At 43.3% G+C, this 16,078-nt stretch overlaps 1 protein-coding gene across 4 annotated transcripts in view; it reads left to right on the forward strand.

The window, feature by feature from the left end:
* The first annotated feature begins 12,102 nt into the window (after positions 1-12,102).
* The window catches only part of MAP2K4 (mitogen-activated protein kinase kinase 4), a 131,983-nt gene continuing 128,007 nt past the window's right edge, over positions 12,103-16,078 (forward strand). For 2 of the 4 annotated variants that reach the window (XM_045797211.2, XM_045797212.2), the window contains exon 1: positions 12,107-12,273. In XM_045797211.2, the coding sequence (XP_045653167.1) occupies positions 12,156-12,273 (118 nt within the window). In that variant the 5' untranslated portion in view covers positions 12,107-12,155. Of the gene's footprint in view, positions 12,274-16,078 lie in introns of all 4 variants that reach the window. The other 2 variants (XM_087867624.1, XM_087867623.1) reach the window with 2 other exon arrangements.

Below are 16,078 nucleotides of genomic sequence, written 5' to 3' on the forward strand. Positions count from 1 at the left end.
TGACTGGTAATCAGGAAGCTAAAACAGAAGTTTCAGTGCCGACTTTTATCCGTGAAACCTCTTGGCATGGCAACCTCTTTAGGGTCATAGTGTGGCCACCTTTTTGTGCCTCAGTCCTCTCATGGGTCAAATGAGAGAGGTGATACCACCTGCTTCTTCGGATTGTTAAGAGAATTTTCTGAAATGATGTATGTGAAATACGTACAATGGTGCCTGGCATGTAGTAAAATCTTGCTGTTACTGGTGTCCTAATATTTATGTACCCACCCATTTTAGAATGGATTTGTGAAAAGAATGGTAATACAAAAATTATTACATCTGAGCATAAGCGTTTTTGCCAGTGTTTTGGTATTATGCCCAAAAATCCAAGAAGAAGAAAAGAAAAAAAAAAAACACTTTGTGGTGATTAGAGATGTGGAAAGTCTCAACTAAATGAATTTAGTTATGTAAACCATGACAGTCTGCAGAGTGTAATAAATATTGTCTATTTCTTCAAGATTACAAGTTTTCCCAAAGAAAATTGTGGATGTCATCTCACAGAGATACCCATCAATCTACCACTGATGCTGTTTTTCGTGACAGGCTCAATCTTGATTTTATTTTATTTCTGTTTGTTTAGGGCCTGCCTCTGCTTCTGAGCTTAATCTCTGTCCTTGTAGATATCAAGATTTCAGCTCTCCCCATTAAGAAGAGGGTTAGGTCCAAAATTCACTGAATGCTGGGCTCAAACCTGGTCAACACTCTTTCTATATGTTGATTCCCCTTTCGAATCCCAGTTCATGTCAGAAAAAGAGCTCCAGCTTTTTTTTTTTTTTCTGGAAAAATGCAGATCTAGAAAGCATCTGACTCTGTGGGTGATCCTTCATCTCATGATAAAGCCCAGGGTCCCTTGAAAATCTGGGGAGTTCTATTCAGGTAACAACCTTAGAGGACTGAGCAAGAGGACTCAGACCACCCCTTACACTTTCCATTGCCCAGAATTCTCCTTCTCTGGTCCCCATAAGTGCCTCAGCTTGACCCCTTGCTAATGGGCTTCTGTTGGTTGTATGGTCATTTGTTGGCACCCATTTACCTCCTTTGCTTTAGGCTGCATGACCCTTTGCTAAGATGATGAGCCTGCCAACGTTGGACAACCAGCCCTTGCCCTTGCCATGTCGGTGACATTTACCTCTACGGGATTGCCAGGACTCCCGAAAATCCCATCAGCACTGAACAGTGGGAAGCCCCATCTGTCCCTGCTGTCTAATGCTAGGGTTGGCTGGACATCTGCCCATGTGCAGCTTCTGTCTGCCCTGGGTTTTTCAGATTGAACTTGCCTCCCTCTGACAGAAGCTTCCAAAGCATGTGCTGACTGCTGAAGGTCTCCTAGACCAATAAGAGAAGCAAGCTCTTTCTTCCCTTGGGGAGATCACAAGACAGGTGACTCATCTGTCACTGCTAATTAGCAGAAAGGGTCTGGACATTGGAGAACACACGGAGAAAAAAGGATTGGGATTAACCAGACACCAGGGTTCATTAAAAAAACCAAAAAACTGTTTTTCCAGAATGTAGCCTATTCATGAGGTAGAGAACAGAGAGAAAGTGAAGTTAATCAGCAGTGGTAGCCTGTCTTAGAAAGTCTTGAAAAGGGCCGCCACAGCGAGATTCGGGTCTCCCATGGAGACGTGTAGAAGAAACAGCGTGTAGCCAAAGGCACACACACACAAAAAGACCACCTTGGAAGGACCTGGTTACCAAGAATTGGCGTGGAATGTATTCTTTCTCTCTCTCTTTTTTTAAAGATTTTATTTATTTGACAGAGAGAGAGACAGCCAGTGAGAGAGGAAACACAAGCAGGGGGAGTGGGAGAGGAAGCAGCAGGCTCCCAGTGGAGCAGGGAGCCCGATGCGGGGCTCGATCCCAGGACCCTGGGATCATGTCCTGAGCCAAAGGCAGACACTTAACGACTGAGCCACCCAGGTGCCCCTCTTTTTTTTTTTTAAGATTTTATTTATTTATTTGAGACAGAGAGAGAGAGAGAGTGACCAAGCAGGGGGGAGGGAGAGGGAGAAGCAGAAGCAGATTCCCTGCTGAGCAGGGAGCCCGATGTGGGGCTTGATCCCACAACCTTGAGATCACGACCTGAGCCAAAGCCAGACGCTTCACCGACTGAGCCACCCAGGCACCCCTGGATGGTGTTCTTTATAGCTTACAGAACTCTATCCAAGATCCCTTCTCTCTGATGCCAGTGTGGACCCTCCAAACCAGGAGCTGCAAACTGGCAGCCAGTATTTCGTGTGGCAAGCACAATTTTAACATTTTTTTCTTTGAATGGGAATGCCCTTTATGGTGTATGTTTTCCATTCACCCTAAGTCTGACCATCCCTTTAAATCAGATCTCTTTTTAAAGTACTATTCCCAGTACTTTACTACCTGGCCTCCGAAGGCGTTTGCACACGATTGCTCGGGAATATTATCTAGAACACAGGAGATGAGAGGTTAATGATGCCTGCCTTGGACTCTGGGTATTAGAGCCCATTGGGGGATGCCTGAGTGCTTTGCTGGCCAGAGGATCTTGGGGGCACTTAGGAGGAAAGGCAAGGCTGAGTACTTACAGACTAGACGGGGTACCGCCCTTGTCAGAGCCTTATTCCTCGTCAGTACATTCACAATGCCTCATCTATCTGAGCCACTAGGCATCTAGGAACTCCAATTTTCATATTTCTCTGGGGGAACTCCAAAGAGAGAAATACTAAGGAATTGGTTCAGGTCAACAGACTAGAATTTAGCCAAGGTATACTGTAACTATATTTCCAGAATCAGAATTCAGATCTCGTGGTTCAAAACTGGGAACATAGTATTTGAAATTGTGACTGCCCTGGAAAAATCATGACACAGGAGAACTAGCATTATATAGATCACAGCCCGTGTGCACTGCGGGCGAAAGAAGGGAAGGAAGGAGTTAGAATCACAAGTCCCATCTGGGAAAGGGAAACAAGTATTTGGGGTTGTATTCAACTATAAAGTGGGATCTGGGCTTCTTTCTCAGAGTCCACTGAACGATCTTAGATTTCCTCCATGTACCTGAGAACATACAAAGTTGCCCCTTGAACAACATGGGTTTGAACTGCATGAGTCTACTTGTACCTGAATTTTTTTTTTCAATAAATACAGTATTGCAAATGTATTTCTTTTCCTGTGATTTTCTTATTTTTTCCTTTTTTAAAAAAGATTTATTTATTTATTTTCGGGGGAGTGGGGAGGAACAGAGGAAGAGGGAAAGAGAAAGTCCCAAGGAGACTCTACACTGAGCAAGGAGCCTGACATAGGGTTCCATTCCACGACCCTGAGATCACGACCTGAGACAAAACCAGGAGTCAGATGCTAACCAACTGTGCCACCCCAGGGGCCCCTTGTGGTTTTCTTTTCTTCTCTTTTCTTTTCTTTTCTTTTCTTTTCTTTTCTTTTTTTCTTTTCTTTTCTTTCTTTCTTCCTTCCTTCCTTCCTTCCTTCCTTCCTTCCTTCCTTCCTTCCTTTCTTTCTTTCTTTCTTTCTTTCTTTCTTTCTTTCTTCCTTTCTTTCTTAAGATTTTATTTATTTATGAGAGAGAGAAAGGATGAGCAGGGAAAGGGTCAGAGGGAGAGGGAGAAGCAGACTCCACGCTGAGCAGGGAGCCCAGCACAGGGCTGGATCCCAGGACCCTGAGACCATGACCTGAGCTGAAGGCAGATGCTTAACCAACTGAGCCACCCAGGCACCACACCCCTTGTGACTTTCTTAATAACATTTTCTTTTCTCTAGCTTACTTTATTGTACGAACACAGTACATAATACATATACAAAATATGTGTTAATCAACTATGTTATTGGTAAGGCTTCTAGTCAACAATAGGCTATTAGTAGTTAAGATTTTAGGGGACCAAAAGTTATACATAGATTTTCCACTGAGGGTGTGGGTGGGTCAGCACCTCCAACTCACATTATTCAAAGGTATATTCAAAGAGATATGGACTGGTATAGACAACCTTCTCTGTGAGCCTGTGTGTCCCTACAGGGCCACTCCTAGAATCACACACACCACCCAAGTTTGAAAATTAAGAGAACCAATGAACTTCTAAGTAAAAAAGTATTATCAATGAATTTTGCTATATTAATCTAGTAATAAATATCTACTGAATGAATTCTTACAGGATTTATCATCTACATATCTTATAATTCCTTGGTATTCAAGTATAATGGAAACAGAGAATAAACCAGTACATTTCTGATTTAATAAAAAAATAGAAATATTTTTTGTAAGTAAAATAGTATATACATATAAGGAAAAGACATATCTTTTTACAAAACAGTTCAAAAATAATTTGTTTTTGAGTCTTTTTAAAATGTAACTGTTTAAAAGAGTATAAATATGTAGTAATAAATATTTTGTAACTGTTTTATAAGAATGCTTGTTACGACAGCAAAAGAAAGGACAGTCATCATTCCTGGTTTAACTACATATTAATTAACTGATTTTCTCTAGATAGTACCCCCACAATGTTCACAAATTATAAGCTACCAGGAAGTATATAATGAAAAGATTTTCCCCCAATCCAGTTTCTCTCTCTTGGGACAATCAATGTTTTTAGTCTTTTGATTATCCTTCCAAATACGTTTTAAGCAAGTATGCATGTATTAAATATACACATCCCCTCTTTTCACACAAATAGTAATATACTAACCACGGTGTTCTTCATCTAGCTTTTTCACTTAACATTATATATTGTAAATCATTCCATATCACCCCATAAAGAGATTTCTTATTTTTACACCTGCAAAGTATTCCCTCTGCATTTATTTAATTGTTCACCTACTAAAGGACATTTTGTGTGATTCTAATATTTTGCTGTAAAATGCTATACTCAAATCCTTATATGAAGTTTTGCAAACATAAGAGTATCTACAGGAATAAGCTTCTAGAAGTATAATCTATGGGATAAAGGGAAATGCATTTGTAATTTTGATAGAAATTGCTACACTGTCCTCCAATGAGTTGTGCAAATGTGTATTCCCCCCAGCAATGTATAGAATACCAGTTTTCCATACTCTCATCAACATATTATGTTATTAAACTTTGCTTGTTAGATAATTGAAACAGTGATATCTGGTGTGGTTTTAATGTGCATTTTGCTTACTTTGAGTGAGGTTAAACATCTTTGCATTTTTAAGAGACATGTATATTCCTTTTTGGAGACCTGTCTACTTGATATCCTTGGCTTATTTTTCTATCAGCTTATTGGCCTTTCTCTTGTTGATTTATGGGAACTCTTTATTAGTGAAATTAACCCTTTACCTGTGTTACAAGTCAAAACATAACTTCCTCAGTTAGTTGTGTCTTTTGATGTGTTTATTGTGGTTTTTTGCCAAGAAGACTTAAAGATTTTTCATTTTTAAAAAAGTTTTTATATATTTATTTGTTAGAGAGAGAGCATACACAAGCAGGGGGAGTGGCAGGCAGAGGGAGAAGCAGGCTCCCCGCTGAGCAAGGGGCCTGATGTGGGACTCGATCCCAGGACTCTGGGATCATGACCTGAGCCAAAGGGAGACGCTTAACAGACTGAGCCACCAGGCATACCAGAGATTTTTCTCTTAATTGACTTTGTGTCATGCTTAGGAAGGATGGGTTCATCTTACATGTTAATAGTTTCTTCTTTTCCCTTTTACACTAATATATTTTATTCATTTGGAACTTATTCTGAATTAAAGTTCGAGGTATGGATTGAAATTTACTTCTTTCCAGATTTCTACCTTCGAATGAGATCCTACTTTTAATTATACTATATTCTTATAAGTATTTGAGCTTATTTCCTATCTTCCTAATTAGTTCCATCTGTCTATTCATGTGCCAGTTCCATAAAATTTTAATCATTGTAGATTTAAAATACTTTAATATATCGCAGAGCTAAATCCCCTTCTTCTTTTTCAGACTTTTTTGGGGAGACTATTGCAGTTTACTTTTCCATATGAACTTTATAATGAGCTTGTCCGGTTTCATTCAGATGATGAGTAGGAAATCTTTTTTTTTTTTTTTTTCTATGAGGTGTGACCAACCCATAGAAAAACATTACTGGGGGTCACTTCAGAAGTAAAAAGTAACTTTATTTAGGTTTTATAGTAATGACAAATGTCCATTTTCATCCTCCTGAATTAAAGAAGGGGATCAATAAAATTTCCCTTACTCAATATAATAAATTAAGAAAATGTACTTCAAATCCACATTAAGGAAAGCTTAGATCAGTATTTCTCAACCAGGTCATATGGTACGTGAATTATAGCTCAAAGCTGTTACAAAAAAACACAATGAAACAAAACAGTGTTACTAAATTCAAACCAGATGTTGTTACTTAATCTCAAAACAAAAGCCACAATGTCCTCCCCTAAATAATTATTAAGTCCTAAGATCTTGACTCAGCAAGAGATGCCTGTGGGGTCTCATGTCAGTCCACAGTAATATATGTCTTTGCTCATGAGAACCCTCTATGGCAGTACTCTAGGTGAGTCCTTTCTTTTATTATTATTATATTTTTAAAGATTTTATTTATTTATTTAAGAGAGAGAGAGAGCACGAGCAACGGAGGAGCAGAGGGAGAGGGACAAGCAGTACAGAGCTGGACACGGGCCTTGAACCCACAACCCTGAGATCGTGACCTGAGCCAAAATCAGGAATCAGACACTTAACCGACTGAGCCACCCAGGTGCCCTGATTCCTTTCTTTTCGATAAGTTTCAGTAATTTCTGATTTTATAGGAAACCTACTGCCACTAGATAAATTAGTTGGACAAATTTATACTTAGTCATTAGAGGTTATATTACTTGGTTTGTGATTTTGCTCAAGGAAGTGAGGCAATTTAGCAATATGTCTAAATTTTTTGCACTTTTTTGTTTTATTGTTTTTCATTTTCCCCTAATATTTTATTATGAAAAATTTCAAACAATGGAAAAGATCATTGTTCACATCAGTCTACCTACTGGATTTTGTCATTAACATTCTATTACATTTACCATTAACATTGTATTACATTTACCATTAACATTGTATTACTCTTGTTTTAGCAATATATATCCATTTATCCATCCCACTATCCTTTCATTCAGCTGTCTTGTTTTTGACACATTTCAAAGTAAATTACAGATATGAGTATATGTCCTCTTGAAGACTTTAGCATTCATACCACTTGATTTTTATTTCTAGTTTTTTCTTCCAATGTATATTTATATCCCTTGAAATGCACAAATCTAGATCATTCATTTGCAGCATTTTGATAAGCGTATGCACTTGTGTAACTCAATCCCTGTCAAGGTATAGAACATGACCATTACCTTAGAAAGTTCCCTCCTGCCCCTTCCCAGTCAATCATGCTTCACTCCCTCCTTCCCCAAAAGATGCCCAGTTTTTTGTTTTGTTTTGTTTGTTTTAGTTTCATTTCGTGTGTGTGTGTGTGTGTGTATGTGTGTGTGTGTGTGTGTGTGTGTGTGTTAATAGTGAAGATAGATGAACAGAATACAGAATATGAGGACAAGCTGTGGGTATATAGGGCTGGTACATGAGAATCATAGATTTCTAGCATATATTTGTATCTGGTCAGATGATGGCTAATACTATCAATATTACTTTTCACTTAGTGACTTACAGTGAGGCATTTCCATTTTTTTTCACTCTTACAAATAATGTTGTGATGACATTTACCCATAAATCTTTATATGCATGCATGATTATTAATAAGCATAATTAGTTAACATCTTTTAGCTGAACTGACAGAACTTCAGTTCTTTTAATGACAGTCAAAAGCTTCTCACATGCTGTTAATTTCCAATTAAATACAGTGCTCAATCAATATCTAGAAACCCACAAGCTTGCAGCCCTCCGCCTGGAGAGGCAAAATCAGTCATTGGATGACCTGGTCTTGAGTCCTCAGTGATTGGAGGTGGACAGGAGATGGGTTTTGCTCAATGCCAACTGCTGAGCCCTTATAGGAGATATCTGGTGATTGTTCCAGCCAAATAGTGGTGTTTGACCCTTACTTTCTCAGAGGCTGAAATTGGGGTCCAAAAGGGAAATCTAGTTATACTTACTTTTACCTCATTTGGAATGTGAAGTGAAACATGTCTTTGTAATCTAACCATTGAGACATAGGTATTGAAAAGAACCAACAAGCCAAATTTCTAAACAAGGTGCTCTCAGCTGGAGATAGGCACGTAACTTTTCTCTGCACCCTTTTTTGGGACAAAGCACTCTGGTATTGACATACATTGCTCATAGCAATGGTCTTAATCTGTTACTCCCATCCTCTTTAATGACAGAGAAATGTTATTACATGGCAGAGCCAAGAGTTTCAAGCTCATGTGGGGATTTTCTCAAGAGGCTCTTCTAAATGTGAATTTTTACAAAGATTTATATTTATTTGTTTATTTGTTTGTTTATTTATTTATTTATTTATTTATAAGTAATCTCTATACCCAGTATGGGGCCTGAACTCACAATCCCAAGATTAAGACTCACAAGCTTTTCTGGGGTGCCTGGGTAGTGCAGTCGTTAAGCGTCTGCCTTCAGCTCAGGGCGTGATCCCGGTGTCCCAGGATCGAGTCCCACATCGAGTCCCACATCGAGTCCCACATCGGGCTCCTCCACTGGGAGCCTGCTTCTTCCTCTCCCACTCCCCTGCTGTGTTCCCTCTCTCGCTGGCTGTCTCTCTGTCACATAAATAAATAAAATCTTTAAAAAAAAAAAAAAAAGAGTCACAAGCTCTTCTGACCCAGCCAGCCAGGTGTCCTGTGAATTTCTTGCTTATTGGTCCTTACTGCCTTGTTGGCTTTCCGTCTCCCCAAATATTATGCCAGCTACTATTATTATTACTTAAAGGGCTATCCTTATAAGCAATTCATTTTCTGAGCCATGTATGAGGTTTTTTATGCCGCCATAACCAAGTAATGCAGACTGGGGTGGCTTAAACAACAGAAATTTATTTTCTCACAGCCCTGGAGGCTGGAAGTCTGAGGTCAAGGTGTTGGCAAGACTGATGTCTTCTGAGGCCTCTCTCCTTGGTTTGTAGATGGCCACCTCTTCCCTGTGTCTTCACATAGTTTTCCCTCAGTGTGTGCCTGTGTCTTATTCTCTTTAAAAGGACACCAGACATATGGCATTAGGGCACACCTATATGACTTCACTTTACCCTACTCACCTCTTTAAAGACTTTGTCTTGAAATGTAGTCACTTACACACAATTTTTTTTCAGGGGGGGACACAATTCACCTCATACTGAATGATAAAATACAAATATAAGAAAAATATGAGCATAAGAGAAGGTAAAAAGACTGTAGCTTTGCCAGTTTGGACAAATCAAGGTTGTTCCTCATTTTTGCCCATATGCAGACCTAATTATGGGCAGACCTAATTGATGGTTTGAACAATTCTAATTGTAACTTCAAAAAAATTTCTTTGAAGATTATTTATTTATTTATTTATCTGAATGAGAGAGAGAGAGAGAGAGCACAAGCAGGGGGAAGGGTAGAGGGACAAGCAGACTCCTCACTGATCAGGGAGCTGATGCAGGACTCGATCCCAGGACCCTAGGATCATGACCTGAGCCGAAGGCAGATGCTTAACCGACTGAGCCACTCAGGCACCCTCTAAATGTAACTTTTTATGTATAATCTAAAATAATACGGGAACACTGCATGTTTTTTAAAAAATTTCCTAGCAGTTGCCTAATCTCTAGGATTTCTATCAAAGAAGCAGTAAGTTTTATTAAAGAAATATGTATAATTGGAAAAGGGGGCTTGTAGCACTTTTCATGATAAGACTGTGAATAAATCAACTATCCACATCAAAGAATGGGAGTGGGGTTCTTATGGTATTTATGCTGTTGGGATGACCAAAAGTCCTCCAAGCTATTTTTTGGTACCGCTCCCATCTCCAAAGAGCTGGAAATGAGAAATGAGGTGACGTACACACACAACAGTGACATTTAGACAACAGGGACTGGTTGGGAACCCTACCGGCAGATACTGGAATAAAGTGTCTGAAAATTGCTTAAATAGAACCATTTCATATCTGGTCATGCTGCATCTGGGGCTTGATGATGACAAGATACTATATTTGGTTCATTTGTCAGCAAAACTATAGGGCTGTGGATGCTTTTTCTTAATCTGCCAAAGTGGCCAAGCCAATGGAAATGCAAAACAATGGTGTGGGAAGGAGAATCCCTTCTTTTTCTGCATCAATCTTTTCTAAGTATTGGTAAGTTGTGTTCACATTTTGAAAGAAGAACTTCATTTGATTTTTTATACTAATCCCTCCAGGCACTAAGATATAAACCCCAAAGAATATAAACCTCCAATCTGTACCTTCAAAGGAGAGAATGGTAGGGAGCCACAGATTCTTCTTTTCTTTGTCACTTGTTCTCTTCTTATCAGCACCATGCAGAAGATATAGACAGAATATTTAGCCTGTACTCGGGATGGACAGCCTGGATGGGAACGTTTTCTTTCCAGTTCTTATAAGCTATCCCCACGAAGGACCCCACATTTAGGATTCCCCAGGACCAACAAGGGCAAGATGGGCTACTGATTCTTAGATGGGGATTCGGCAGTGTTTATAATGGCTTAGACTTGGAGATATTGCTCGGTCAGCCAAACCCTTGAGGGGAGTTCTGAGGCAGAGTGGAAAATGAAAGCCTCTCCACTTAAGAACATCTACCCATCTTCAATATGCCTTTATTGCCTCCCCAGTTTACTTTTCCTAAGCCCTATCTCCAGCCACTGTTATCAACTGAGCAATCATGATGAGGCCGAGGTTGGGTTTACAGCAAGAAGGCGGAGCTCTTTTGACCAAGGACACACTTCCAACATGCTATGAAGGAGTTCCAGCACAGATAAGGTCTGTGCGGAAGGAGGTTTGAGAAGGAGGTCCTTGTGTGCATTGTGCAACGCTTCCAAAGGGCAGGGATCATCCAGCTCCGTGGTTCAGACTACTTGCGATGTTCTCTCATTGGTCATTCTATTACGGGAAGAGATACGTCTACCCAGACACCCAGGTTTCCACTTTCCCAAACACATTTCCATTGGCCCAGAAACTCTCAGCCTCACAGAGGACTATTTTGCTGCTTTTATCTGCTGCCTTCCTAAAATCAAAGTCTCTGTGCAAAGCAATGGAAGAAACTTGATTTTTATGGGGGAGGCTGTCATTTTATGTAGTTCATAATAATGACCACACCTGGTCTTACAAGGTGCAGAGGAGGTGGGTGAGGGAACCCAGTGTGTATTGAGGGGAAGATGGTGATGTAAATAGTATATTTGGGGAGGCCAGGGAATGTTGGGTGCTTAAGACACTGTTTTTCAAATTTAATGTCTATACAAATTACGCGGGGGATAGTATGAAAATGTAGCTTCTGATTCGTAGTTTCAGGATGAGTCCTAGACTGTACTTTGAGTGGCACCCCCTGGCAGCCCCCAGGCCAGTGTAGAGGGTTGGGGTGTTAGGCAGAGTTTAACAGTAGCTTCAGATGGAACCACAGCTAGAGCCAACTCCCCTCTGGAGAAGCCACCTCAGATACTGGACAGGAAGCATGACCCCTGGGATCCTTTTCAGTTTTATCGCTCTAAACTAATTTCGGGTTCTGAGGTTTCCAACAAGGAGGTGTTTTTTTGTTTTTTTTTTTTTTTTAAGTAGGCTCCATGCCCGGCATGGGGCTGGAACTCACGACCCCGAGATCAAGAGTCCCATGCGCCACCAACTGAGCCAGCCAGGTGCCCCCCCCCCCAACAACGGGGTTCTTAAACTTTTGGGGTCACAGGCCTCTGTGGAAACGATGAAAGCTCTGTGTCCCCTAACCTCCCCGGTGCACACACACTCCTAATGGTGCAAACCGCCTTAGGCCCCGCGGGCCGGCCCGCAGCCCCGGGGGCAGCACTCCCGCCCGCCTTCCCTCGGGGTCGGGCACCCGCGCCCTGGGCGGTTCTGCGGCTCCGCAGCTGGCCGGACTCCGCGTCAGGCGCGGGCGGGGGCGTGCCAGGGGGCGTGTCCGGGGCGGGGCGGGGGCGGGGCCAAGGAGGCGCTAGCCGCGCCCCTCGGCCGTGCGAGAGGCCGAGCTTGCTGCATTGCAGCCGCCGCGGCGCCGCTCGGCTCCTCACTCCCAACAATGGCGGCTCCGAGCCCGAGCGGCGGCGGCGGCGGCTCCGGGGGCGGCAGCGGCAGCGGCACCCCGGGCCCCGTGGGGCCCCCGGCGCCGGGCCACCCGGCCGTCAGCAGCATGCAGGGTAAGGAACGCGCCAGCGCCGCGACCCCGGCCCCCCCGGCGCGGCCGTCGGCGTCGTCGCGGCCTGTCCCCGCGGCCGCGGACGCCCCCGGACCCGGCTGAGGAAGCCACCGGAGCCGCCCGCGCCCGCCCCCCGCCCTCCCTCGCGCTTCCCGCCGCGCGCCCGGCCCTGCCCCGGCCCCGGCCCGGACTCCGCGCGCAGGCCCGGGGCCGCGGCCTCGGCCTCCGCCCGCGCCCGGCCGCTCGGCGCCGCCGGCCCTGCGCGCGGGGCCCACCTGGCCCGGGACCGCCCGGGACCGCCCCCGCGGCCGCCCCCGCCGCGCCGCAGCCGCTCACCTGGCGCCGCCCCGCCCGCGTTTCCCGGCCCGCGCCCGCCTGGCCCCGGGGCCCGGCCGCGCAGGTAGGCGGCGGCGGCGGCGGCGTCCCAGCCCCAGCCCGGCGCCCCCCGGCGCTCCGCTGCCGCCGCCGCAGTGGGGCCCCGCGCAGGGCCATCTTGGCTCCCCGCGGGGCGCAGCTGGAGCCGGCCCGCCCGCCGAGCTGACCTCCGGGCCCGGCGCTCCTGTGGAACCCCGCGCCTCCAAACTTTCGCGGGGGTTCTGTGCGCCGGGAGGGCGAGGGGGGATGGGGGAGGGGGTGCTCAGGCCTGTGCCACCTGTAAGGTGGTGGTGTAGACAGCCGCGGGCCTGGGAGAGGCGGTTTGTCCGGGTCCGGGGGTGTCCGTGTTAGCATGGTAGGCACAAAATATCAGTACAGAAGCGAGAAGAGCGGATTCGGTTTAAATGGAGAGGCGCAGGAAATAGAAAGGCAGGGGTCAAAGTGGTACTGTGCCGTGTCTGGACATCCGAGGCAGCTTCCTAATTAATGGCTTTCCCCACCGGGAATGCGCATTTAGATCCGTATGGCTCCTGACAAGGGGGGGGGTGTTGTGAAAATACCAGGCCCCAGCCCATCGGGGGCCATTTCCTTAAGTTTCCTGTGGAATTTCGAGTAGTAATGTTATTTTTAAAACAGGGAATCTCAGAAATCTCTTGACGACTTCAGCTAACTGCTTATGTTATATTATTAGCGGAATCCGTCGGGGTACCCTTCGTGGTCAGTGTCGCCATGGTTACTCTTTGATGAAAATCTTCCTAAAGGGCGCTTTGGTCTATCTTAACCGTGTGTCTAGGTGTGTCTTAACCGTGTTAGGCTCAGCATTTACTGACTATTTCGTGTTTATGAGAGTGTCTGATTCAGGAAGTAGAGACAGGATTTTATTCATTTTTATATCCCGGTTGCCCTCCCTATGAGATAATTTTAATACACATAAAGAATGGTGATATATAGACAGGATGATGTCAGAGCTCAGAGGACACTTTCTGTGCAGACTCTCATAATTAATTCAAATTGAATTAGTTATTGGATGCTACTATGTTTCACAGCACACTATACAGATGAAGTGGGATTTCCTGATCTTACAGGTTTCCAGTCTATCTGTTGCTGGTGGGGAAATGAAACAGCAAAATGACAACTTAGGATTGTATTGCTTATGCAAAATGGGTGACTTACAAAGCTTATAAAAATAATGCAAGTTTTTTTGGTGGGGAGCTCATGGGGGGGTAGGTAGGCTGATAGTTTGAAAAAGCTGTATAAATGTATTCATTTTTGTTGTTGTTGTTCAAAAAAAATTATTGAGCATCTGCCCAGTGCTAGGCATAGACTGTAGTGCTAGGTATACAGAAAAGAGTGAATTGGGCAGTTGAATCCCTGATGGAGCTTACCCTCCCCCATGGGATGGGGGAGGGAAGACAATCTGCAGGTAAAATAATGGAGAAAAGTGTTACAAAGGTAACAAGCTGGGTTTTGTGATGGAAGATACTGGGGAAAGGTAGACTGCTTCAATAAGATGGTTTAAGAAGACACTCATACTAAACGCAGAGGGAAGCTGTGTATGAAGTCTCTAAAGTGGGAAAGAGCTTGCAGTGTTCTAGGAATGCAAAGTCCTTGTGGCTGGGCATTATTCTGACATTCGCCATTCTTCTCCACCACCCCTGAGTTTCGGTGCCTAGTAAACTAAACTTTCTAACAAGCCGAACCTATTTTCAAAAGGAGAAAGAGGGCATAAGACTTCTCTTTGAATTATTGATGAATTTTCTTTTACCATTACTGTGTCTAGCCTTGATTGATTCAGGAACCTGCTAGTTAATATCTTGCTCTTGAACCTGTTTTGCTTCCTCAGAATGAAGAAAAACACTTGAAGGTCTCAGGATGTCTAGCACAGTCCGGGTTATAGACCATGAGCTCAACAGCAAATTAGGACCTTTTTCTGTTTGTTTTGTATGGTTAGAGCCTAACCTTTCATGCTTCATACCCTAGAGACCTTCAGTTTTAGATCAGACTTCAGATCCTTAGAATGTTTGGTATATACCACCCCCTTCCTCCAGTCTACTTCTGCTTGCCACCCCAAAACACTGCCTTTCTGGGAGGTGTCAGTAAACTGCCCCCTCCTCTCCACCTTTCAAACAGCTAGTTGTAGGACATATGGAATACATTTCATCTAACAGACGTTGGAGGTCCTTTTGTGTGATAAGCCCTGTGCTGGGCACTGGATAACCCTGTACACTTTTTTTCATGGCTTGAGGTTTGTGGCCTGGTAGCGGCCCAAGGTGGGAAGCATTGCTTTCTTAATATCATAATGTTTAAGAGCCAGAGCTCTGGAGTCCTGAATTCGAATCCCCTCATCAGGATTTAAGATTTTTGTGACCTCGGGCAAGATACTTAACTTCTCCAAGCCTCAGTTTCTCAGTTGGAATGTAGGAATAATGCTTATGTCACAGCTTCTTTGAGAATGCACGTAGAGCATGGGCCTGACATATAGTAAGGATGTGATACATGCCAGCCATCACCATTGTTAATAGCAACAATGCTGTTATTTGTAAGGGTGCCATTAATGGTCTCTTTCATTATTAGTAGACGTGTCCCTAACCCCTCATGATCCACTACAGAATTTCTTCAGCTTCATTATTACTGGCTCCTACCCTTCTCACTAATCTGTTGATTTCCACTTTTCATTATTGAGCCTTTCCTTTAAGAATATTCCTGATGAGTCTTTATTCTACCTGGATTCAGGTAACTGCTTAGTCATGTACAAGCTCTGTGACTTGGGGCGATTACTCACCTTCTCTGAACTCTGAGTTTCTCATCTGTTAAAATAGGGATAAAACCTACCTGACCGGGCTGTTGTGAGGATCACATTATTAGATTAATGCACACGGAAGTGCTTGGAAAATTATAAACTATAAGTATGTAAGGATTGTTAATAGACATGGTTATTTACCTGCTTGAGTTACTAGTCGCTTAACATGTATAGGTTTTAAAGATCTCATAAACACAAGAAGTTTATTTTAGAAGACTTAAAGTAGGGAAAAAATAAAACTTCTGAAAACTACTCAGCTGAAAAGTGTCAGTTTTTAAAACAATTTTTAAAATGTGGTTAGAATAGTTAGAATCTACAATTGATTCTGGAAAACATGGAGGCATTTGGAAAGCACTTGTTACAGAAAATAGTTACAAAGTGTACACTCTAGGTACCTTTGATTCTCTTAATGAGCTGTTCTAGGAAGACAGTTTTTCCTATTTTCTTCTTGGGTCTCAGATGTAGATGTATAGCAAAACGTACGGACTAGTCCAGTCCTTGCTTATTTACCTTCACCTGAACAATTTATAAATATCAGTTTAAGTAAAAAGATGATCGCTTGGTTCTCCTTAAAAAACACACTCACACGGGGGCACCTGCGTGGCTCAGTCCGTTAGGCATCCAATCCATC

The sequence above is a fragment of the Ursus americanus genome, chromosome 14 (genome assembly GCF_024610735.1).
Source record: "Ursus americanus isolate L20-20 chromosome 14, mUrsAme1.1.p, whole genome shotgun sequence".
NCBI classification, from domain to species: Eukaryota; Metazoa; Chordata; class Mammalia; order Carnivora; family Ursidae; genus Ursus; species Ursus americanus.